General features: G+C 32.9%; 1 protein-coding gene across 1 annotated transcript; it reads left to right on the forward strand.

Moving 5' to 3' along the window:
- Positions 1–1,064: 1,064 nt before the first annotated feature.
- Positions 1,065–8,536, forward strand: LOC139486996 (uncharacterized). Its single transcript, XM_071272024.1, has 2 exons — positions 1,065–1,123; positions 6,413–8,536. Exons 1-2 carry the CDS (start codon positions 1,069–1,071, stop codon positions 8,401–8,403), a joined length of 2,046 nt encoding a protein of 681 aa, XP_071128125.1. The 5' UTR covers positions 1,065–1,068; the 3' UTR covers positions 8,404–8,536.
- The last annotated feature ends 18,581 nt before the right edge of the window (positions 8,537–27,117 follow it).

Here is a 27,117-nt window from a genome sequence, read left to right on the forward strand (position 1 = left end):
TGAGAATGGAAATGGGGAATGTGTCAAAGAGACAAAAACCCGACCATAGAACAAACAACAGCAGAAGGTCATCAATAGGTCTTCAATGCAGCGAGAATATCCCTCACCGGAGGTTTGTACAATGTAGTCTTGAAAATCACTGCTCGATAGACTTACACGCAAAACAGCTGATCTTTGAAAATAAAAAAAAATGCAACATAGAATTTTTTTATCATGTTGATATCATGTACTTATGTGAAATTGTGATTTAATCCAAAACAAGTTGGTCATGCCACGAAGAATAAAAAGTTACGTAACCCTGAAGTCAAAACATTTTTTTCCACTTTCTGTTTGCTGTTTTTACTAGGTAGCACCACTTCAAGTAAATATGATATCCTTCCACTTTTCTGGATTGATATCCACCAAGACATGCAAGATTTTTTTTTAATCTATATATATATTTCAATTCTGTATAAAAGAATAAAATTCAGAAAAAATTGGACTATTTTGTTTCCCTCCGTTTTTTGACATGCACCGGAAACTTGAGTTTTAATACAAGACTGGTACCTAAACAAATATCTATACTAGTACAGTGATAATGGACGCCATACTGAACTTGTTTTGTTTACTAACTATGTTGATCTTAGCGTCACTGATGAATCTTATGTAAACGAAACACGCATCTGGCGTACTAAATTATAATCCTGGTACCTTTGATAACTATTCAATTCAGCATAAACCTATAATCAAACAGAAAAAATTGAGTCCAGAATAAAATTCAGAACAAAATGGACTATTTTGTTTCCCTCCATGTTTTGACATGCACCGGAAACTGGAGTTTTAATACAAGACTGGTACCTAAACAAATATCTATACTAGTACAGTGATAATGGACGCCATACTGAACTTGTTTTGTTTACTAACTATGTTGATCTTAGCGTCACTGGTGAATCTTATGTAAACGAAACACGCATCTGGCGTATTAAATCATAATCCTGGTACATTTGATGCCTATTATAACATTAAGGGAAGTTTCACCCTCTATCATTGAAAGTGGGTTATAAGTTTTGCTTATTTTGAAGGTCTGATATGGAGAAAATGTTGAAAGAAATTGCGGAAAATGCCGTTCCATCGTTAGGCCTGGGTAAGTCAGATCAGTCAATATAAAAAATAAAGAGATGTTGTATGATTACCATTGAATCAAATATCCACCGAACCCATTAATCGCATGCTAACAATTGTTTGCAACAAGGAGAAAAACCTATACAGTACAGTCGGCTATAAAAGCCCTCGACTTGAAAAATGTAAAATAATTCAAAATACGACCTAATTTTTTTTTTCTTTATTTTTAACAATTTACAAATAACAAATATGACAATCGTAAACCAATACAACAACTGAACTACAGGCTCATGCCTTTGGACAGACACATACAAATTGATGTTAACAACGTTTGTTAAAGCTTAACCCTCTCTTCCTAATTAATCTGGGGCTTTACAGCACAACATTATAACACGCTTTAAAATCATTTGAAACTGGCTTAACTCATCGATAGCGATCGACAAGAGCCTCAAACACAACCACTAGTAACATAAAAACAATAGACACAAATCACCAAATTAAGTTTTCCGCATTTACTAAAAGTTGTTTATAACTAATATATATATATAGATATATCATGTTCTCCATTGCTAAATCATGATTTTTTACACATCCAACAGCTTGAAAGGCATATGACCATGTGGAATGCCAAAATATAAGTCAATAGTATCGACAGGATAAAGGATCACGTGTTCCTTCTTTACATCTGTTATTGTATACCTGAAAACAAACTTCTTGGTCAAACAGCATTTGGTTTATGCTAGCTTTAACTATGCCAACCTTTTAACTTTAATTTCTGTGATTTTATGAATACTTACCTTGTTGCGTTTCTACTTATAGATTCGTTTTAAAACTTTGAATTTCTACTTATAGGTTCGTTTTAAAACTTTGAAGTTCTACTTATAGGTTCGTTTTAAAACTTTGAAGTTCTACTTATAGGTTCGTTTTAAAATTTGGAACTTAAAGTAAGTCCAAAAATGAGGAGTTTATCAATAAAAACTTAATCAAAACGAAACTCAAATATCTCACTGATTAAGCAAAAACATTTTCAGTAAAAAAAAGAAGAGAAAATCAGTAATCCTAAAGGTAATAAGTGATTTTACACATTTTCAGTTTCTACAGAGCTTTTTAGTTTTTAAATATAAAACAGATTCAACAGATGTGTACACTCCTTAACTTCGTGTTAGAGACCCATCTTAATTCAGTATAATTGGTAAATTCAATTACACTTACCGTTTTCTTGGTGATAATTTTCGTTAAATAATTAAGAATTCTATAAAAAAAAGATTTACCCAAAGGAACTTACTTTAAATGAATCAAATATAAACTGTCCTTTCTAATATTTAGATATTTTACTTTTACGCTGGAAACTCTACACGAAAGTGAAGACTTTTTGAACTTTAGTGTTAATTTTCCATTTTTTGGACGTTGGTGGGTTTTTTGCATCATCTTAGGTTGTTAATATATCCATATCCAAATTCTCTCATAGATACAAATATTTGGTGTTGAAGTTTTGCTGTAACGTAACTGTAGCACATCTAATTTACTACGGTGATGTTTTTAACCGAGCTTGTAATTTTAAAAACGATCCAAATAAATGTATCTATACTTTAAATTTATTCTATGTAATGGTATCAATGGTGATTTTGTAATCAATAAATTAAATTCAAATTGATCGGCATTCCACAAGGGCATGTCTTTACACTTAATCCATTGGATGTTGGGTGTGTGCTGATTGATATTTTTGTCTTACATACATTTTTATTCATTGTTATTGACTTTGAACTAGCTTTTAGAAACTGCGAGTGCTCGCAAATCTGTACTTTGTTTCTTTTGTGTTTTAGTTAGTTTATTGTGGTTGTTATCGATCTGATGAGTTTGAACCTCTTTTCAACTGATTTTTAGAGTTTGTTCTAATGTTGTACTCTTACACCACTGTCCAGGTTATGGATAAACTCATCATAGATACCTGGACTAAAATTTGTATATACGCCAGACGCGCATTTCGTCTACGAAAGATTCATTAGTGACGCTCGAATCCAAAAAAGATAAAAAGGCCAAAGAAAGTATAACGTTGAAGAGCATTCAGGACCAAAATTCCTAAAAGTTTTGCCAAATACAGCTAAGGTAATCTATGCCTGAGGTAAAAAAAGCCTTAGTATTTCAAAAAATTTGTAAACAGCTAATGTTTTATGCCAATAGGTTACTATTAGTTGTTAACTGTAACGTCATTTGGTCTCTGGCGGAGAGTTGTCTTATTTGCAATATAAAACATCTCTCAATTTTTAAAACATTAACAAAAAAGTGAAATGAATGAAATTTTCAGTCAACTCTGGAAAGGAGATATTGCATTTTTATAATGTTTTTTTACCAATTGAGTGCATTTTGTCCTTTTTTCTTGAACACTATAATAGATGAATTTTACTTATTTCTATGTTTTTGGCGAAAACTATTATTATAGTAGATATATATAGAAATTAAGAAACGATAAACCAAAAAAAGAAATCACCAATACTAGAAACAAAAATATGCATGAATTATATTTCAGTCTACGATGCTTAATAGTTGGCATTGTTAAAGATACACATAAATCCAGGTTATAGACACAAGCTCTTTATTGCCTCTTGTTCTATGTTGAACTGTAGCACTAATGTTCCAGATAAGGAGGAGGAATGCGCGATGAGAAGCAATTTAAAACCACCTTCCAGATTCCTTATGTTTTTTATTCAAGTCAGGAGGCACATGTGTGGCGTTCGTTGTTGTCTGTTATATCTGTTTTTCGTTCATTGTGTTATTTAAATTAGGACGTCTGTATTCTGGTTTTAACTTTTATAAGCTGAATATACGATATGGGTTTTAAGTTCTTGAATACACATACTCAGTTAGTAGTTTGCAATCGAAACACATTAGAAAGTTAATGTTTTGTTTTCATTTTTTAGGCTATTGGTACTTTACGGAACGGAACGGAACGGAACGGAACGGAACGGAACGGAACGGAACGGAACGGAATTTCATTTAAGGTATCCAAAGGGGGCATTTATCAAAATTTCGAAAAATCTTTAAAACAAAACAAACTTTAAAATTTCTGTGTTTTACGGTTTTCCATATACAAATAACACAAATGTATACTTAATCTCATCTTCACAGGTGATAATGTAATAATGTATAACATCGGGAAATATTCTGTAGATGAATATGTCGGATTGTCCTGATAAATTATCATGAAATTAACGCATTTGCAAGTCATGCATTATGATATCTAGACTGACCTCACGTCGTCCTTGATTAGAGACAGTGATCAAAATGAATCTGATTTAAACTTTTTAATTTATTTTTCCGTTCCGTTCCGTTCCGCAAAGTACCAATTGCTCTGAGGAATTGGTATTTAACGGAAAAAACGGAAACAGACATCTTTAATGTAATTAAAGCAGTATGATAAAAAAAAATTGTCTGACACCTCTTTTTGCATGAGTGGTATGTGTTTTAGATAGCATTTTCGACTTGGTCAATAATAAAAAATTTAACACAAAAGCAGGTTACACAAAAAGTCTTTCTCCTTCCATCGGTAATTATATTTTAAAAAAGAGGCCTTCAACAGCCCGTTCCGACGATGATTAGAGACAGTGATCCAGTTGAATCTGATGTAAACTTTTTAATTTATTTTTCCGTTCCGTTCCGTTCCGCAAAGTTCCAATTGCTCTGAGGAATTGGTATTTAACGGAAAAAACGGAAACAGACATCTTTAATGTAATTAAAGCAGTATGATAAAAAAAAATTGTCTGACACCTCTTTTTGCATGAGTGGTATGTGTTTTAGATAGCATTTTCGACTTGATCAATAATAAAAAATTTAACACAAAGGCAGGTTACACAAAAAGTCTTTCTCCTTCCATCGGTAATTATATTTTAAAAAAGGGGCCTTCAACAGCCCGTTCCGACGATGATTAGAGACAGTGATCCAGTTGAATCTGATTTAAACTTTTTAATTTATTTTTCCGTTCCGTTCCGTTCCGCAAAGTACCAATTGCTCTGAGGAATTGGTATTTAACGGAAAAAAACGGAAACAGACATCTTAAATGTAATTAAAGCAGTATGATAAAAAAAAATTGTCTGACACCTCTTTTTGCATGAGTGGTATGTGTTTTAGATAGCATTTCGACTTGATCAATATTTAAATAAACAGCTGCGCCATGAGCGCATGATACGCCCGTCGTCTTGTGAAAAAACATAAATCTTTTTTGAATAACACAGGGTTGTACAGGATGTCATGCTTAGTATATCCTGACTCATTCCTTATTCCCGCTCAATAGGAAGATTGTACAAGATGTATTTGGAAACCCGACGCAACATTAGCCTGTTAAGTTTTAAGCAATAGAGATACAGCGCAACATGTGAAAAAAACCTCTTTTTTTTTACAAAAAACTCAATAACTCGAAAATATAAAAATGATTAAAGATGTCTGTTTCCGTTTTTTCCGTTAAATACCAATTCCTCAGAGCAATTGGTACTTTGCGGAACGGAACAGAACGGAAAAATAAATTAAAATACATCAGATTCAACTTGATCACTGTCTCTAATCATCGTCGGAACGGGCTGTTGAAGGCCTCTTTTTTAAAATATAATTACCGATGGAAGGAGAAAGACTTTTTGTGTAACCTGCCTTTGTGTTAAATTTTTTATTATTGATCAAGTCGAAAATGCTATCTAAAACACATACCACTCATGCAAAAATAGGTGTCAGACAATTTTTTTTTATCATACTGCTTTAATTACATTAAAGATGTCTGTTTCCGTTTTTTCCGTTAAATACCAATTCCTCAGAGCAATTGGTACTTTGCGGAACGGAACGGAACGGACAAATAAATTAAAAAGTTTAAATCAGATTCATTTTGATCACTGTCTCTAATCAAGGACGACGTGAGGTCTGTCTAGATATCATAATGCATGACTTGCAAATGCGTTAATTTCATGATAATTTATCAGGACAATCCGACATATTCATCTACAGAATATTTCCCGATGTTATACATTATTACACATTTCACCTGTGAAGATGAGATTAAGTATACATTTGTGTTATTTGTATATGGAAAACCGTAAAACACAGAAATTCTAAAGTTTGTTTTGTTTTAAAGATTTTTCGAAATTTTGATAAATGCCCCCTTTGGATACCTTAAATGAAATTCCGTTCCGTTCCGTTCCGTTCCGTTCCGTTCCGTTCCGTTCCGTTCCGTAAAGTACCAATAGCCATTTTTTTAAATCTACAATTGTTAGTTGAATGAGATGAACGTCTGAATCAGTAAATGAAATATCTTTTTATATTTCACTTCAAGATCAATCAGTGGAAAAGGCATCTGAATATTTCAAAGATTTATTATACATAGGTGGATGGGATTGCAAACTACAAAAAAGAAAATCTGAAATTTTACTTTACGAGTATTTGATAAACGAGTCCAGAGAGTCTATGCCTCAAAAACGTTATATTGGAGGAAGTTTTGTCGAGGGTAGCGAGATGGAAGGTAGCGACCATGACAATATGTTTATTTATCCACACGTTATGGTCACAACAAAATTACATTTTACGTACCCACTTGATAAGGTAGTCTTTCTGATGTGTCAAGGATCACGTGCATGTTATACAGAGTTGCGTTTTATCCAAGATACTCAGATATATCAAAACGAACACCAGTTAAATCCATTGCAATGCTTAGCAGAGAAGGACGACAGACACATTTATCTTTTGAGTCGTAAATATGCCGAGGCTCAGTTAACTCGGCTTAAATCAAAGGTTAGCTTGCCGAAAGAAAATATGAAATTTATAAGAAATGGGCCTTGTGCATCGTACGAATCCGGTGAATTAATGTCTGATAATGTCTTCACTCTAGAGTGCGATGATTGGCCGCCTATAGCAGCGGAATGGAAAACAAGATCAAGAAAATTCGAATGGCCAGATGAAAATTTAAGAAATGCGGTTATCAATACCAAATGTTCTTTAGTCCCTATTGGGAATCCTGCATCGGAAGATAACGTACGGAAATTCGAATGGAGAATTTCATTTCTTCTAGGAGAAAGACAGCTTATGTGGAGCCTTAACCAATCCCAATATTTTTGCTTTATTTTATTGAAGAAGTTAAAAAAACATTTCATAGACCCAGGTCATAATGACATGATTAGTTCATTAATTTTGAAGACAACTTTATTTTGGGAAATGGAAGAAACAAGATTTAACACGTGGAATGAGAAAACAATTGTTGAAAAAGTTAAATCATGTCTAAATAGACTACGGGTTTATGTTGAAAAGAAGACAATTCCGCATTATTTTGCGAAGGAAAACAATCTTTTCACAGGAAAATTTGCCGAAAACAAGAACCAAATAGAGCTCCTTAAAACAATTGATTCTCTTTCACAGAATTTATTGGTACATCTTTATATGGATTCTACAAGCATTATGCCTCCTTGTGGTGATAATAAAAGCATTCGACTGGAATGTAAATGGAGACAAGATATAGTTTTCTGTCGAAACTATTTTTATTGCAACATAGAAAATGCTCTTCATTGTTGTACACTTAGTGATCTTAAACGCTTTGAGCATGGCCTTGATGGACAAATGGAACAATGTATTCTTGACGTACACAAGCATAAGGCTAGGGAACTTTTAAGTTTGAAATTAGCAACAACCCTTTACACAACATATGGTAATAACAAAGAAGAAAGTAAGCTAAATGAGATAGAAGAAAGATACAAAGAAGCACTAAATGTTGACGCTATTTGTGGAAGGTTACATTTAGCAACTTTTTACCTCAGACAACATCGCTTGAAAGAGGTTCTAACAGTAATCAATAGTATTTACGAAAAAGAAGTTCTTCTTTACGATGGCGGGAGTTCAACCAGTCGTGTGCTGCAGTTCAAGGAGGATCTTCAAATCGACGAGAACCGAGATATAGACATTGCACATGATATATCATTTTTTCATTCAGATATGTGTGCACCTGATATTATTCATGCCGAATTATGTGTCAGTAACGAATCAATCATAAGAATACATCCGTTTGTGTATATGTACCTTTTGGAATTCTTAGTTAGTACCGAGTTGTCAAACAACCGAAGAGAGGCATTGGAAAAATTATCATGCGAAGTTTTAAAATCGCGGGGAGGACATGACACAGATATTGCTTTCAATATATGTGGATATTGTAATTTAGTCTTTGGAGATAGAAAGAATGCTTTATTTTTCTTTTTACGTTCTTTCAGGATTCGGCCATCAGTTCAGAATGTCTGTCTGTTTTATGTAGGTATTATGCTATTTGAGCTTATTAGACGATAATGTATATCGTCCAATAAGCTCATGATGATGATGTATTGTGATTTTAATAAGAAAAAAATATTAATACATTTCACACATGTAAGTTCAAGTGAAAATTATAATGACATATGATTATTAAAGTAATATATATACATATATCTTTTTTTCGCATTTGAACAACGGAAATATAATGCTTCTATCTATTTAGAAAGATTACTTTGAACAAATGCGATCGTAGTGTCGACTATCGATTAAAAAGTGGCAAATCAAAGCAGAATACAAACCAGAGGCAATGGTATTAACTCCAAAGGGAGCGAAAGTGTGAAAACAGGGAATACAATGTTCTTAAGAAATGACAAATATGTGGATAAGGTTAAAAGGCTGACCTTGGATATTTTTGATACAGATTATAACAAGCATAAAAAAATAAACAAACCACACGTGTCACACTGAAACATGGATGAACTCAACACAATAAAATGTGTAACAGAAAAGTCAACAGCTTATTCCTCTGCTCAATTGATTGAATGTGAAATTCTCATCACATTATGTCCGTCGTCTTTTAAATAAACTTATTTCCCCATTTCATTCTCAATTTGATATCAAATCTTCTCCTCTGAAACGGGGCCTATCATGACGTTATTGTGACGTCAAAACACCAAAAATCTTATGTAAATTATTTACTAGTATGTTTCTTGTTTGAATGCATTTTCAAACAGTAAGTGTTTTAAGATAGTTATTAAATCTGTATTTCCTGGCCAAAAACTGAGCCATACTGCCGCTACTCCTTTTGAAAAGAATATATTTGAAACTGCAAGTACAAATAAATATAAAGTTATACCAATGATGCAAAGGAGGCCATGGCATCGATACATTTTCATAATTTTGGCACTAAGTGGATATCAATAGTGACTGCTAGAAACAAACGTTTTCTAGTTAGAATGATGCAAAAGAGATCATCTATATATAAACTCTTTTATTCAGTGCTGCATGGATTCCAAAAGTGACTCCAAGAGGCATTCTTTCTAATCAGAGGTAGATTCAAAAATATTATCGGAAAAAAATGGATAAAGAGGCAGTATCTACGCTATTCATAGATTAATATTTTCAAAACTTTGAAGGGAAATGGAAATGTGACAGGCTAACCAACACGAGGAAAACAGATATGACACATATAAACAATCGGGGGTATCGTATAAGCCTAACAAAGAATAAACGACAATATAAAACGTAAAATGACAGCGCAAACAAATAACCACGGTGAAATAACATATCATTGTATACATCTAATCAACTATTTTTAAATCATCTCCACATTTCAAGCATGCATTCTTTCATTACGTTTTAGCAACGGGTATTCACAGATTAAATGCAGATACCTCATTGAACAAAAAAGTTGATTAATACACAATAAAATTTGACATTATACTGAAGTTTTGAAATTGGAGAAAAAACCCAAAACAGATATATGTAAAAAAAACAATAAAGTGGTAGTTGGTACCAACAGAAAGTGAGAGATCGCATCAACTTCAAAAATAGCCGGACCTTGGGTATCGATAAGGTAATTGTCTCCTGATATTCATTCAATATCGTTATGATGTGCAAACTCAAAAAGAAGTAACGATAAGTTATACCTTATGAAATAACCGTTTCACAGATGATATCGGATATGTTCCTAAAGTCGTTACTGCAATCCCCTTCCCTTTTCATGAATGTGACCTACCGAATTATACTATTTACCGGGTATGAAATACCATGAGCCACACGACATGTGCCACATGTGAAGCAAGATCGGCTTTCGCTTCAGGAGCACCTGAGATCACCCCAAGTTTTTGGTGGGGGTATTGTTGCTTAGCCTTTAGTTTTCTATGTTGTGTCATGTGTACTATTATTTGTCTGTTTGTCTTTTTCATTTTTAGCCATGACGTTGTCAGTTTGTTTTCGATCTATGAGTTTGACTATCCCTCTGGTATCTTTCGCTCCTCTTTTATAGGAGACAATCTGTAAAAATCAGTAATCGGGCGACTATATTTGAATCTGCTGAAAACCCTAACCCACTTTAAAGTGTGATAAACGCAGATTCTAGGTTTTTTTAGGCAGTCCTTATCTGACGTGCTGCATACGCCATGTTACTCAAGAAAATTTTTAGTCAAAGACCAGGAAATGTCGTACCCATGTTTACCCGTGATAATAATAAGGAGATAATGCGCTAGTGCAAACAAATCCTTAGTCAATTTTTAGACGGACAATCAAAATTGATCAATCAATACAAGATTGCGACTACACAACTCTAGATCTGGGAGTGAATACTTCAATTTTCCTGTGTAATACTCTTCCTCGTCTGAATCAACTCTACACCCTAAAAAGTACAGACAGGTTTCACAGACTCGTTAACCTTATATTTATTGCGATAGAAAAACTCTGTTAGCATTTTAAATGCTGGAATTCTGCTACTGAGAAATGGACAAATTGAAAAAAGGAGACATCTTGTGTGTCATATATTGTAGAACTCAATCAATCTTGGTCTTCACTTCCTTAATAAAAGTTGATGTATGATACGGACTTAGATGAGTTCTTGGTCTCCTCAATTTCGACCTCAATGGATATGTGCTAAAAAAATAAATAATATAACATTGCTAAAATAAAGATTTAGTCTATGTCGTTGAAGCCAAAATAAAACACAATGTATAGAGTCAAATTTTAAACTGTTATACGAAAAGGAAGGGGGTTTGCATTGTATGTATTGTAAACACCAATGAAGGACCTAACATGATTTCGTGTATCTTATCTATATCAATGCATAAGCTAAAGGCAAATTGATAGACTTTATTGATTAATAGGAAGCTATTTGATCAATTTTACCTTATTCAAGTACAGGTACCACCAGAGGACATGAAGTGCTGTCTAATAATATATATAGCACCTTATGTTGTAGTTTACCATCTTTGCTGCAAGTTTATTGTTTTCTACTTGGTATTAAATTCATATATATATATCAGTTTTGTAACATCTTTTGATCAATTTATTTGGCAATCGTCAATAGCAGTCAGCAGGGTTTAAGAACATCAGTTGTACAACCTGTTAGTCAAATGCGTTTTGTTAAAATACATTTTTTCACTCTTTTGTCTTTTGGAAAATGTTGTTTGTGCTGTATTTAGAACCCTCTATAACGAAATTTGTTACATGCACGTTTATTGCGGTTTTTATCCAACGCATTCATAGGTTTGAACATTGTGTTCAATAACTTAGACTTGTATATGTGAAGCCAAGGTGGTCGAGCGCGTCGGATACAGTGCAGGTCGAACAACTGATGTTCTTAAACGCTGTTGACTGTCACTGGCGACAGCACAAACAACATTTTCCAAAAGACAAAAAATTAATATATAATGAACAAGATTGGGGAGTTATAGTATGAGTCAACAAAGACTGCACACTGTGTTAACTTTTCTTACGAGAAAGGTAGCCAAATCAGTAGTATGTTTACGGCGGCAACAAATGTAACTGATTAAAATGTAATTCGAAACAAAATATGTGTATTAAAAAAACATATTTGTTTATCTTTCTTATTTGAAATATACATAGATCAATAGAAAATAAAAATAATAATGAAAAAATAATAAATTAAAAAATGAAGGAAAAAATCATGCACATTCAAACATCTCAATTGGGAGTTTAGGACGAGAAGTGGACAAAAATGTTAACTGTATAGCTGAAGATATTTTGTCTCAATTGTATGGACCCTATTAAATCTCAACGTACACAAAGGAATTGGCTTTCACTGATTATTGAAGGTAGTGCAGTGAAATGTAACTGTTCACCTCTTTGTCCTTTTGATATAACGATAGTTGTCGCATTGGCAATAATTTTACATCTTCTCAATTGAAAACATACCGTATGTAGGAAAGTGGACTGCAAAAATAATTCGCATGAAAAACAAAAACAAAACGAGATAAAAAATAACATGATGTGAGTAATTTGCCGTGAATGTATTAGATTGCAGTCAACTGGGTGAGAAAGTAGTGGGTATAAAAATAAAACGGTAGAACACCAGAACTAAAGAAAGCATTTACAAACGATCACTTAATATACCACCCTCTTTTCAACTGAGGAGGGGGCATACCTATACAACTCTATAAAAAAATCCAATGAACCTAGAGTTACAAGATATGCGTTAGATTGATTGATTTGTTTTTATGTTTTACGCTACTTTCTGCATCTTTGTGTTTCGTGGCGGTCAGTGCTTATTAGATTAGAAGGCCGGGTTTCTAAGAAAACACAAAACAAAAAAGACACCGAGTACAGTAGGCTGAAGAAAAATAGACAAGACAAACAACAATCACAAGAAAACACTAGACAAAAAAGCAAGCATTATCCCAATCATTTATACTTACCAAGTTGAATCCAGGTGCCTCGTAGAATTAATAGTTAATTTTTCATGTATATTTGATTTGGCAATCCAACTTCTTGTATTTTAATTCCAGCGTCACTGTTTAAGTCTTATGTAACTAAACCTGCGTGTGCAGTACCAAATTAAAGGTCTATATAATTACCTTAGACGAATTTTCAAAAAGAGATCAGAAGAAAATAATAAATAACAAACGGGAATGCTCTGTTTATTTGTCAGGGATTTATAATATTGTGTGAACATTTTAATTGTAAAATGAATAGCTTTAAGTTTTCTTTACTTTGAATTTTGTATTTTATATTTTTTTCATATTTTCATGTTTTGTTAAATAAATGTTTTTGTAGTAAAACAAGAATTGTCTGACTTCAAGCATCTTTAATTTTTGTATCCTAATAACATGACGAATACTTGTTTAAGACAAGAATCTAAATATAGCACAAAACTTCCCAGTAACTATTTCAGCCTAAAAATAAATTAAAAGGTTCTTAAAGGGAAACTGACAAATAGTCAATCAAAAATTTTATTAAAATAAAAGTTTAAAATTAAAGAGTGAATTTTGTCAAAAGTCTAGCAGATCTTTTAAATAACTTGAATAAAAGCAATTTTTTTTTTTTTTATTTTGCATTGGATAATGTCTTTACATTTTTAAAACTATCGTGACCCCTCTCTTGATTAAGACAAACTCTATTTATAGGATCGTAGTAAATTGGTGTTACAACATCAAACCTAGTATTTGTGCTGTGAAGGTAAGACCATATTATTTAACTGTGCATTATATTTTTCTTTCAGACAAATACTTTATAGATATTTAACAGTAATACTATTGATAAAAAATAAACTGCTCTTTCTACATGTTCTGCCATGTCAACATGTTTATGCGGCTATTTTTAATGTGAAAATGAAAGGATAAAAGCCTGAAGGATAACACTGAAGAATGAAACAGTTTGGTCTTACCAATCTTTGAACTAAATCCTTCGTGTCATTTGCCAAGCGGCAAGTAGCGACCTACAAATTGTAATATGGGAGTCGTCAATATGAAAAGTATATATTTCTATTTATACATGATGCCGACACTGGATCAGTATTTTAATAAGATCATTGGTTATTATGACCCCTCCATTGAGAATTACACCACCCATTGTTTCTTTAGATTTAACTTATATAATAATGATACATAGGCTTATTATGATTCAACTCCCCCCTTGCATTATTAATCAAAGGAGAAGAGGTTGTTGAAGGGAACTCATTTTATATATTTTGTAAATCAGAAAATAGTATACAGTTTATAATAAAAAGACAGAAATCCAAAATTGAATAGTTCATGATCGATATCTCAGTAAAACTGTTACGTATACACAGACAGATCGAATTAAAATTATTTTAAAAACCACGTGACTTTTATGACGTCAGTGTTGGTTAAGACAACATTTTAAAATTAGAACACTGAGAGTTTGACATCAACTAAAAATAAATTTTAAATATTTATTTTGGTATAATCGGAGATATATATACCACTGTTTATATTTTTTTAAGCTTTAGTTAAGGACATAATTCCAAAAAGGGAGAGTAGAATGTGATTGAATATAACATAGTAAAAATAACCAGCTCTGGTGTGACATATTTCCTAGCATAGACCTAAACGGTAAACTTTGATCTACCATGAATATATGAATACAGTTATCAAAAGTATGAATTCATTACTGAACATGATATTCAATTAGATTTTCAGAAATGTAGTACAATATTAAAATGTAAACAACAACAACTTCTTCTTCTTCTTCTTCTTCTTCTTCTTCTTCTTCTTCTTCTTCTTCTTCTTCTTCTTCTTCTTCTTCTTCTTCTTCTTCTTCTTCTTCTTCTTCGGATTCGGAAGTCCACCCTATTTGCAAGGTCACCGCATTAAAAATATCCTAGTTTTAGATAATTTTATAAATGCGTAGTTATTTATAAAATATTAAAAATTTGTTAGATTTAAATATGTAACTTAGTAACAAAAGTAATAAAGATAAAAGGTAAAAACTTGTATTTACACTGTACAGATCATACTGTCATAAGATTAAAACACTGATTAGATTTAAAATGAAAAAATGGATAAAACCTAAAATTAATAAGTTTATAAGAGTCCACTTGTTAAAAGATAAAAATATGTTTTTAAGATTTATTTATGTCAGTGATGATAAAGAGTTAACATCAATCGAGGTTCCTCATTAGATGTTTATATAAAAACAACATCCAACTCACAAACATATAAGCATCCGAGAAAATAATCTGCGTAAGGATATGGGTCAGTTGACAGGTACTAGTCATATTAGCTTTAATTCATCGTGAAACTGGTCTATATAATTTAGACTGTAGCTAGTACCTACAGGTTTTTTTTTCATCTATGTTCGTAGAATGTACTAGTATTACATAGAAAGCATACGTAGAAACATTGTTTTTCAAGAGTTTTGTGACTTGAATATTTCGTTAACCTAATGTAAAAAAATATATATTTTTGCAGAAGCTAGTATGTCTGTGATCAAGCAACCATCAGTTTCCACGGATGGAGCAGCCATACATAAATAGCAAGAACGGATTTACTTATCATTTAGTCGTAAACTCAATTATTTAATCAAGGTATATATATATCAGTTATGAAATTTAGCGGATACCATTGAACAATATTTAAACTAAACTACTGGCTCCCTTGATGGCCATATTGACCATGTTGATCAGGTGCACAAATTGTTAAAATGCGATAAAAATTATTTTGAAAGTTGACAAAAAAATCGAAAAAGACAAATTATACCTTAATATAAAAAGGATATCACTGACGATTCCGTCATTTAACTATTTTTTTGGTAAATATCCATGCGATTCTCACATATCATCGTACCCCCGAAACATTACTATCAGTTGCAAATGCCGATCGTGACTTCTTGTTGTCTGTTACCTTGTGTACTGACTCGTTAAAACATTCGGCTCAGCGTATCGGTATATTTCCAAGCAGGGTGTATTTCATATCATACATCTATATCTACTTCAGTATTTTTTATTTTGCAACAACCAACAACAACAAAAAACACTTAATATGGGTGAAATCATTATTCAAGGGCAATAATTCCTAAAATGAGTCAACTATAGATTCCAATCATTTAACTTCTTTGAAGACCGAGTCACGCTGATAATTTTGCTAGTGACATTTTCTCTTTCTTTATCAGAATGTCTTAAAAAAATCACAGATTTGGTCGATAAAATCATTTTATGTATCAGTTGATCTGGTTCTGCTGGTAATTTTTTGCTCATCATGGTTTCTCTCTATCTGTTTTGTTTCTATGTAACGTTAAAAAAACACAAGCATGTATGAATACCATGATGCAAGGGGAATAATTACCCGAAAGGATCGTCTGATTATATTAGTCATTTGTCTTCTTTGAGGATCACGATCTTTCTGCAATTGCTTCTGTACCCACCATGCCAACGAGAATGTAAAAAAAAGTAGAGGTTGTCCTGCTATAAAATTAGATTTGATTTTACAGTTTTTCTATTGTTTACTATAGTTCCGCAAATTTAAGAAAATATGACTAAGAATTCGGTCGTATTGAAGTGTTTGTAGATATTATGCTGCTGATGATATTTGCTATTATACTTCTCTCTATCGACCACAGGTCAATTAACTGGGCCGATTGTGAAAGTATTTTCTAAGATTTTTTAGGACGAAAGATAAATGAGACTTCTGTTTTGTAGAAACAAGAAAGAAGTTGAAAAAGAAATAGCACAAAACACTGCACTGAAAACAAAAGTAAAAGCTATACAAATTACTTCGAAAAGAATTTAGGGATAAACCCTTGCTTTAAAAGGGTAAACAGGTCCTGTTTCTCATATGTCATCCGTTTTGTTGCTTATATAGGTACACATTTGGTGAATAATCTAAAAACCTTATCATCATGATCATGGATTATGTAAAGTTTTTAAAGCATCCAGGTCACGACGAACAAATCAATAAAACTACAGTGGAAAAATTGATTTGATTCAGATTGTCTAAATTTCATAATCTCTCTGTGAAATCCACAACAAGAGCTATAAAATGTAGTATTTTAGTTATGAGGAATGAGGGAAAAAACATCAATGCAAAATTTATCACAATAGATGTTGTAGGATTGCCATTAAAACAGCTACCAATCCGATTTCAAGAAATCATAGATCACCGTTCTATCCGCAACAATGAACAAAATCCATACAGTATAGTATTATAAAAGACCTGCCAAAAAGTAAAATATTTCATTTAAATAAGAAAACAAGGTAATGTTTTTACATCATTAAAGGACTGGAATATCATTAATGATTGGTTTTAGGAATATGTGGTCAATGATGCCAATATTTACCAAGTATTTTAAAATACAACAGGATGATCGGCCAACATCATGTAATGATGGCAGTCAAGATTTTAACATTCAGCAGGTTTTTTATATAGAAGAACGTGAGTATAGCAGTACATTACAATACAAAGCAAATCTAACACGTAAGCTTAAAAGGATCAGAAATGCATTATACATGTGTAGTCGCGATGCATAATTTTGGTAAACGTAGACACAGTAATTATATTTTTTAATAGTATATTTTTGCTCATATAAATATTTGAATTATCAAATTTTATAAACTGTTTCATTTTTTTTTAATATAAGGTTACCTTTAATAAGTCGAGAGAAAATATGTTTAAGCGAACAGTAATAGACACGCAAAAGGAAAATAACTCATACATGGTTTACGTTTAATTGTTTAAACATGTTATATGATAAAAAGAATACTATGCAATGTGATTATCTTTCTTAGAAGGGTTTGTAACTTTTTTTTTCATTTTCAGTTTTAAACTATAACAACTATAAGGATATATGATATGATTGCGAATAAAAAAAACTTATCCACCAAAGTTTAAACAAAGTAGATGAAATCAAGTGTATGTAACTTCAAAAATGAGAAAAATCAATATAGTTCAGTAGGCCATTAAAGGTCCGATAGGAAAAATATGAAACAAATAACGACCTAATTCAAAACAATATGTTTTTACAAAAAACAAACTTCACAGACATGAACAAACAATAACCACTGAACTACATACAGGCTTCTGATTTAGGACAGCCCAGCCATATGAAGATTGCAGCGGGGTTTAACAGTCAGTTGGTGCTGAATATTTGATTTTAAAGGTACAATGTATCAATTGACCAATTTTAGAAAATATTAATATCTGGTATTTTCTAGGTTGTCTTAAAGTGAATTTGAAATTTGTTTATTTTTTTCATTCCATAAAATGAAAATGAAGATAAGGATGATGAGAAAACTGAGACATCCTTTATGAAAAATGCAAGCAGTTTTTGGAATACGTTTGGGGTAGCCTTGAATCCTTACAGATCGCTGAAGAAAGAATTTGTTGAATTTGAGGATTGGAGTGAACTAAGAGCAGCAAAATCTAAAGGTAAGATATAAGGACCATTTTATAGGGGAACACACCTTAATAGATCAATGCGTATTTAGCTTAGACGAGTACTTGAATAAATTAGTAGACAAACAAATGTCAAAGTTAAATCTTCTTTCATTAGCAAATAATTGGTTCCGATCCTCCTTCTTTTTGCCAGAAAATGTACGTCTGTTAAGAAAGAGGAAAACAAATATAGTAATCAGATATGTAGCAAATGGTTAAAGAATAACACATCCTATTCTCTATATGATTTATTAATAGTTTCTTATCCGTGCAACTTATCCGTGTTTGCTTTTTAATGCTCAAAAGGGGTCAGAGTTTCTGTAATATTCAGTGAAATGGGGGGAAATCCAGGATTATGCCAAATTCCCCCCATAATAGGACGAGAAGCTAATTGTTCCCCCTTTTGAAATATAACGTCGGCGACGTCAGTTTTAAAATATTTATAAAAAAAAAGGATAGTTACTTTTTTTTATTAGTTTAGCGGTACCAAACCTTCATAGTATCAATATCCATTTATTTATAACTCGTCTAAACATCAGCCTAACAATGTTAGTTAGATCTGTAAGTTTGTTTTTGCAAATTTATATGCCCCACTTACGTTAGTAGAGGGGCATTAAGTTTTCTAATTTGTGCGTCCGTCCGTTCGTTCGTCCGTCTGTTTGTTCGTTCGTCTGTTCGTTCGTTCGTCTGTGCGTCCGTTCGTCCATTCGTCCCGCTTCAGGTTAAAGTTTTTGGTCAAGCTAGTTTTTGATGAAGTTGAAATCCAATCAACTTGAAACTTAGGACACATGTTCCCTATGGTATGATCTTTCGAACTTTAATGCCAAATTAGATTTTTTTATATCCAATTTTACGGTCCATTGAACATGGAAAATGATAGTGCGAGTGGGGCACCCGTGTACATTGGACACATTCTTGTTTGTTCTTCCCTCTTCGGGATTCGAACTCATGCTACTGGAAATCGTGACACCAAATCGCCTGCACTGTATCCGACGCGCTAGACCACTCGACCACCTTGGCTTGAAAAATCGATATTGTTCAGTAGGCCATTAAAGGTCCGATAGGAAAAATATGAAACAAATAACGACCTAATTTAAAACAATATGTTTTTACAAAAAACAAACTTCACAGACATGAACAAACAATAACCACTGAACTACATACAGGCTTCTGATTTAGGACAGCCATATGAAGATTGCAGCGGGGTTTAACAGTCAGTTGGTGCTGAATATTTGATTTTAAAGGTATCAATTGACCAATTTTAGAAAATATTAATATCTGGTATTTTCTAGGTTGTCTTAAAGTGAATTTGAAATTTGTTTATTTTTTTCATTCAATAAAATGAAAATGAAGATAAGGATGATGAGAAAACTGAGACATCCTTTATGAAAAATGCAAGCAGTTTTTGGAATACGTTTGGGGTAGCCTTGAATCCTTACAGATCGCTGAAGAAAGAATTTGTTGAATTTGAGGATTGGAGTGAACTAAGAGCAGCAAAATCTAAAGGTAAGATATAAGGACCATTTGATAGGGGAACACACCTTAATAGATCAATACGTATTTAGCTTAGACGAGTACTTGAATAAATTAGTAGACAAACAAATGTCAAAGTTAAATCTTCTTTCATTAGCAAATAATTGGTTCCGATCCTCCTTCTTTTTGCCAGAAAATGTACGTCTGTTAAGAAAGAGGAAAACAAATATAGTAATCAGATATGTAGCAAATGGTTAAAGAATAACACATCCTATTCTCTATATGATTTATTAATAGTTTCTTATCTGTGCAACTTATCCGTGTTTGCTTTTTAATGCTCAAAAGGGGTCAGAGTTTCTGTAATATTCAGTGAAATGGGGGGAAATCCAGGATTATGCCAAATTCCCCCCATTATAGGACGAGAAGCTAATTGTTCCCCCTTTGAAATATAACGTCGGCGACGTCAGTTTTAAAATATTTATAAAAAAAAAGGATAGTTACTTTTTTTTATTAGTTTAGCGGTACCAAACCTTCATAGTATCAATATCCATTTATTTATAACTCGTCTAAACATCAGCCTAACAATGTTAGTTAGATCTGTAAGTTTGTTTTTGCAAATTTATATGCCCCACTTACGTTAGTAGAGGGGCAATAAGTTTTCTAATTTGTGCGTCCGTCCGTTCGTTCGTCCGTCTGTTTGTTCGTTCGTCTGTTCGTTCGTTTGTCTGTGCGTCCGTTCGTCCATTCGTCCCGCTTCAGGTTAAAGTTTTTGGTCAAGCTAGTTTTTGATGAAGTTGAAATCCAATCAACTTGAAACTTAGGACACATGTTCCCTATGGTATGATCTTTCGAACTTTAATGCCAAATTAGATTTTTTTATATCCAATTTTACGGTCCATTGAACATGGAAAATGATAGTGCGAGTGGGGCACCCGTGTACTTTGGACACATTCTTGTTTGTTCTTCCCTCGCCGGGATTCGAACTCATGCTACTGGAAATCGTGACACCAAAACGCCTGCACTGTATCCGACGCGCTAGACCACTCGACCACCTTGGCTTGAAAAATCAATATTGTTCAGTAGGCCATTAAAGGTCCGATAGGAAAAATATGAAACAAATAACGACCTAATTTAAAACAATATGTTTTTACAAAAAACAAACTTCACAGACATGAACAAACAATAACCACTGAACTACATACAGGCTTCTGATTTAGGACAGCCATATGAAGATTGCAGCGGGGTTTAACAGTCAGTTGGTGCTGAATATTTGATTTTAAAGGTATCAATTGACCTATTTTAGAAAATATTAATATCTGGTATTTTCTAGGTTGTTTTAAAGTGAATTTGAAATTTGTTTATTTTTTTCATTCCATAAAATGAAGATGAAAATAAGGATGAGGAGAAAACTGAGACTTCCTTTATGAAAAATGCAAGCAGTATTTGGAATACGTTTGGGGTAGCCTTGAATCCTTACAGATCGCTGAAAAAAGAATTTGTTGAATTTGAGGATTGGAGTGAACTAAGAGCAGCAAAATCTAAAGGTAAGATATAAGGATCATTTTATAGGGGAACACACCTTAATAGATCAATACGTATTTAGCTTAGACGAGTACTTGAATAAATTAGTAGACACACAATTGTCAAAGTTAAATCTTCTTTCATTAGCAAATAATTGGTTCCGATCCTCCTTCTTTTGCCAGAAAATGTACGTCTGTTAAGAAAGAGGAAAAAAAATATAGTAATCAGATATGTAGCAAATGGTTAAAGAATTACACATCCTATTCTCTATATGATTTATTAATAGTTTCTTATCTGTGGAACTTATCCGTGTTTGCTTTTTAATGCTCAAAAAGGGTCAGAGTTTCTGTAATATTCAGTGAGATGGGGGAAATCCAGGATTATGCCAAATTCCCCCCATTATAGGACGAAAAGCTAATTGTTCCCCCGTTGAAATATAACGTCGGCGACTTCAGTTTTAAAATATTTATATAAAAAAAAGGATAGTTACTTTTTTTTATAAGTTTAGCGGTACCAAACCTTCATAATATCAATATCCATTAATTTATAACTCGTCTAAACATCAGCCTAACAATGTTAGTTAGATCTGTAAGTTTGTTTTTGCAAATTTTTATGCCCCACTTACGTTAGTAGAGGGGCATTAAGTTTTCTAATCTGTGCGTCTGTCCGTTCGTTCGTCCGTCTGTTTGTTCGTTCGTCTGTTCGTTCGTTTGTCTGTGCGTCCGTTCGTCCATTCGTCCCGCTTCAGGTTAAAGTTTTTGGTCAAGGTAGTTTTTGATGAAGTTGAAGTCCAATCAACTTGACACGTAGGACACATGTTCCCTATGGTATGATCTTTCGAACTTTAATGTCAAATTAGATTTTTTTTTATCCAATTTTACGGTCCATTGAACATGGAAAATGATAGTGCGAGTGGGGCACCCGTGTACTTTGGACACATTCTTGTTTGTTCTTCCCTCGCCGGGATTCGAACTCATGCTACTGGAAATCGTGACACCAAATCGCCTGCACTGTATCCGACGCGCTAGACTACTCGACCACCTTGGCTTGAAAAATCAATATTGTTCAGTAGGCCATTAAAGGTCCGATAGGAAAAATATGAAACAAATAACGACCTAATTCAAAACAATATGTTTTTACAAAAAAACAAACTTCACAGACATGAACAAACAATAACCACTGAACTACATACAGGCTTCTGATTTAGGACAGCCATATGAAGATTGCAGCGGGGTTTAACAGTCAGTTGGTGCTGAATATTTGATTTTAAAGGTATCAATTGACCTATTTTAGAAAATATTAATATCTGGTATTTTCTAGGTTGTTTTAAAGTGAATTTGAAATTTGTTTATTTTTTTCATTTCATAAAATGAAGATGAAGATAAGGATGAGGAGAAAATGGAGACTTCCTTTATGAAAAATGCAAGCAGTATTTGGAATACGTTTGGGGTAGCCTTGAATCCTTACAGATCGCTGAAGAAAGAATTTGTTGAATTTGAGGATTGGAGTGAACTAAGAGCAGCAAAATCTAAAGGTAAGATATAAGGACCATTTGATAGGGGAACACACCTTAATAGATCAATACGTATTTAGCTTAGACGAGTACTTGAATAAATTAGTAGACAAACAATTGTCAAAGTTAAATCTTCTTTCATTAGCAAATAATTGGTTCCGATTCTCCTTTTTTGTCAGAAAATGTACGTCTGTTAAGAAAGAGGCAAACAGATAGTAACAAGATATGTACCAAGTGGTTAAAGAATTACACATACTATTCTCTATATGATTTATTAATAGTTTCTCATCTGTGGAACTTATCCGTGTTTGCTTTTCAATGCTCAAAAGGGTTCAGAGTTTGTGTAATATTCAACCCAAACATTTTTCTTTTTATTCTGGGACCAAAGACGGAATAGTTTTTAAGATAACAATTACAGAATAGTTCTCCTGAAATCTATACAGATGGAGGGTACTGGAAAGGGCAATTGAAGTCACAGATAAGTGGAAAATTGGTATGATCCAATTTCCCCCCTCAGTGAGATGGGGGAAAACCAGGATCAGGCCAAATTGCCCCTTATAGGACGAGAAGCTAATTGTTCCCTCTTGAAATACAACGTCGACGACATCAATTTTAAAGTATCTATAAAAAAAAGTTACTTTTTTCTATTAGTTTAGCGGTACCAAACCTTCATCGTATCAATATCCATGTATATATAACTCGTCTAAACATCAGCCCAACAATGTTAGTTAGATCTGTAAGTTTGCTTTCGAAATTTTGTTGTTCTTCCCTCGCCGGGATTCGAACTAATGCTAATGAGATATCGTGACACCAAATCACCTGCACTGTATCCGACGCGCTAGACCACTCGACCACATTGGCTTGAAAAATCAATATTGTTCATTAGGCAATTTAAGGTCCGATAGGAAAAAATTAGAAACAAATAACGATATAATTCAAAACATTTTTTTTTTTACAAAAAACAAACTTCACAGACATGAACAAACAATAACCACTGAACTACATACAGGCTCCTGATTAAGGACAGCCATATGACGATTGCAGCGGGGTTTAACAGTCAGTTGGTGCTGAATATTTGATTTTAAAGGTATCAATTGACCAATTTTAGAAAATATTAATATGTGGTATTTTCTAGGTTGTTTTAAAAGTGAACTCGAAATTTGTTTATTTTTTTCATTCCATTAAAATGAAGATGAAGATAAGGATGAGAAGAAAGCTGAGACTTCCTTTACGAAAAATGTAAGAAGTATTTGGAATACGTTTGAGGTAGTCTTGAATCCTTACATATCGATGAAGGAAGATGTTATTGAACTTGAGGATTGGAGTGAACTAAGAGCAGAAAAATCTAATGGTAAGATATAAGGACCATTTTATAGGGGAAAACACCTTAATAGATCCATACTTATTTAGCTTAGACGAGTACTTGAATAAATTAGTAGACAAATAATTGTCAAAGTTAAATCTTCTTTCATTAGCAAATAATTGGTTCCGATTCTCCTTTTTTCTGTCAGAAATTGTACGTCTGTTAAGAAAGAGGATAACCGATTGTAATCAGATAATTTCATGAACCAAGTGGTTAAAGAATTTCACATCCTATTCTCTATATGATTTATTAAAAGTTTCTCATCTGTGGAACTTATCCGTGTTTGCTTTTTAATGCTCAAAAGGGGTCAGAGTTTGTGTAATATTCCACCACAACATTTTTCTTTTTATTCTGGGACCAAAGACGGAGTAGTTTTTAAATTAACAATAACAGAATATTTCTCCTGAAAACTATACAGGTGGAGGGTACTGCAAAGGGCAATTGAAGTCACAGATAAGTGTATTACCAATAAAAGTTGATAATGAAAAGTAAGCCTTGGGATGGTTTCTTATGTTTCCTTTTTGTTTCGGTAAAGGATAACATTTTATATATAACAAAGGGAAATATTTTCTTGATTGTAAGGTAAAAAGGTCAAGGTCACATCTCCTTAAATCACACTGAATATAAAGAGAGAAAAAAAACTATTTGTATGTTAATGCATGTTATTTTGATAAACAAATGTTTGATCTTAATACCACTTTTACCAGTAGTTGACAGAAGAAAAAGGAAACAAATCTATTGTTAGTTGCAAAGACTAGATGCATAGAGTATGATTTTTGGTTTTGGCTTGTTGAAGGCTGTACATTGACCTATAATGGTTTACTTTTTCTTTTTAAATTGTTATTTGGATGAAGAGTTGTCTCATTGGCACTCACACCACATCTTCCTATATCTATTATATCTTTATTTTTGACAGTTACACAGTTGGATTTTAATTACTTTGGAAGACAACCGGCAGGTAACTATATTAATTTGTATTCAAGCTGATATGTACTTGCATTAGCTATATCTTTGTTTGTCTTATTTTATAGATTTATAGTAGCGTGTTTTTCGTTTTTTTGTTGTTTCAAGCAAAAAATACAAATAACAATAATGTTTGATCCATTGACAGTTCGTAAATTGATTATTTGAGCTATTTAATGTATGATTTTAAAAAAAATGCGACTTTTCATATATATTGTCTGTAGTAAATCTACGAAAAGTATACCATAAAAAGGGAAAGAGTAAAACGACAAAAAAAACTGAACATTCAAAACAAAAAGTCCCTCATAAAAAGCCCAAACGAATTGATACCAACTGTCATATACTTGACCTGTTACGAGAATTGTCACCTGTAGACAATGGTAGATCTGGTTTTATAGCTAGCAAAACCTCTCACTTGTATGACAGTTGCATACATTTCCATTATATTAACAACAATGTGATAACAAATCCGGTTGAACTGATTGAAAGATTATGTCTTCATCATATGAATATCAGGCAAAATCCTTCCCGATAGGGGTTTAGTATCATACCATCATAACATATATGAGAGGAACATAACCCGTATTATGCCAACAACTGGTTTTTAAATAAATGTGTTTAGTTCCGTTGCAAGGACCCTATAAGTGAATCAATATTACAAATGTAATGACTGGATGTACAAGTGCAGAATCACGTCATATGGATACCATAAAAAAACAGACTTAACAGTCGAAGTTATATTCATAAAGATAAATAAAAGAATACTATAACACGTTATTATAGGGATAAATAATGTACCAAGAATCTATACTTCAATACAATCGTTTATTATGGCACCCTCAACGGAGTTGGGGTGACATATTGTTATTGTTCGTTTCTTTTTTTCTTATATTTATTCTTCCACACTTTTTTGTCCATGCTATTTCTCAGAATTGGCTTGAACAATATTGATGGAACTATACCAGAATGTAGACCACTATATGAAATTGTGCAATCTGGGTATGGCATCATCAAGATGGCTGCTGTTTAACGAGATCGGGACCAACTTCGTACGAACTTACAATTTACGCATTCGGGTGTCCATCGTATATAAAAATCGGGACAGTGTGACGCGGGCATATGGCAACAGAGACCATTCCCAAAATTTAATGGCATATACCACATTGGTACATGGGAGGGACCATACCATCAAAGTTTCGATCCATTTGACCTACCATATTAAGAAAGTTATTGCCACTTTAAGGTTTTTGGACTGTTTTGCATTGTTTCCATGGTAACGGCAGACATTTTCAAAATCCCAACGCCCAATTCCACATCTTACAATGTTGGTCATCGTTACTGTGAAGTTTTATAAAATTTGGAGCATTTCCATATTTTGGAAATTTTTGGTGTAGTATCCATGGCAACATAGCAGTTCCAATGATTGCCAAAATCATCCCAAAGTAGTATGTAGTGGACACCTACATTATATTAAAATCTAAAGATTTTAAGGTTAAGCATTCTCAAACAATTCACCTAACTCCAAAATTATATTTTTTCACCATTTTTTCGTTTCCATGGTGATGGCAGCCATTTTTTAGCTCCAAAGTTGCACTGCAACTGGAAAGTCAGGGTTCCTTGTTATAGTGCAGTATCATTCAGATTGGTTCTTTTGGCTCTGAGAAAACTGCCGGACAAAATTAGGTGGAAGAAAAATAATAATAATAGAGGAAAAGCAATATGTCACCCGACATTGTCGATCGGGTGACATAATAATAATAATAAGAAAAAAAGAAACGAACAATAACAATATGACACCCCAACTCCGTTGAGGGTGCCATAAAAATAAGAAAAAAAGAAACGAACAATAACAATATGTCACCCAAACTCCGTTTAGGGTGCCATAATAATTATAGTGAAAAAGAAACAGAGGAATAGCAATATGTCACCCGACATTGTCGATCGGGTGACATAATAAGAAAAAAAGAACGGAACAATAACAATATGTCACCCCAACTCCGTTGAGGGTGCCATAATAAGAAAAAAAGAAACGTAGAATA

This window comes from Mytilus edulis, chromosome 8, assembly GCF_963676685.1.
Source record: "Mytilus edulis chromosome 8, xbMytEdul2.2, whole genome shotgun sequence".
In the NCBI taxonomy this organism is placed as follows: domain Eukaryota; kingdom Metazoa; phylum Mollusca; class Bivalvia; order Mytilida; family Mytilidae; genus Mytilus; species Mytilus edulis.

What these genes read in the sequence shown, in the direction of transcription:
- LOC139486996 (XM_071272024.1), top strand. Translation starts at nt 1,069, where the DNA reads ATGGAGAAAATGTTGAAAGAAATTGCGGAAAATGCCGTTCCATCGTTA. An exon ending in CGTTCCATCGTTAGGCCTGG is followed by an intron (nt 1,124 to 6,412) that starts GTAAGTCAGATC and finishes TTTCACTTCAAG; the next exon opens with ATCAATCAGTGGAAAAGGCA.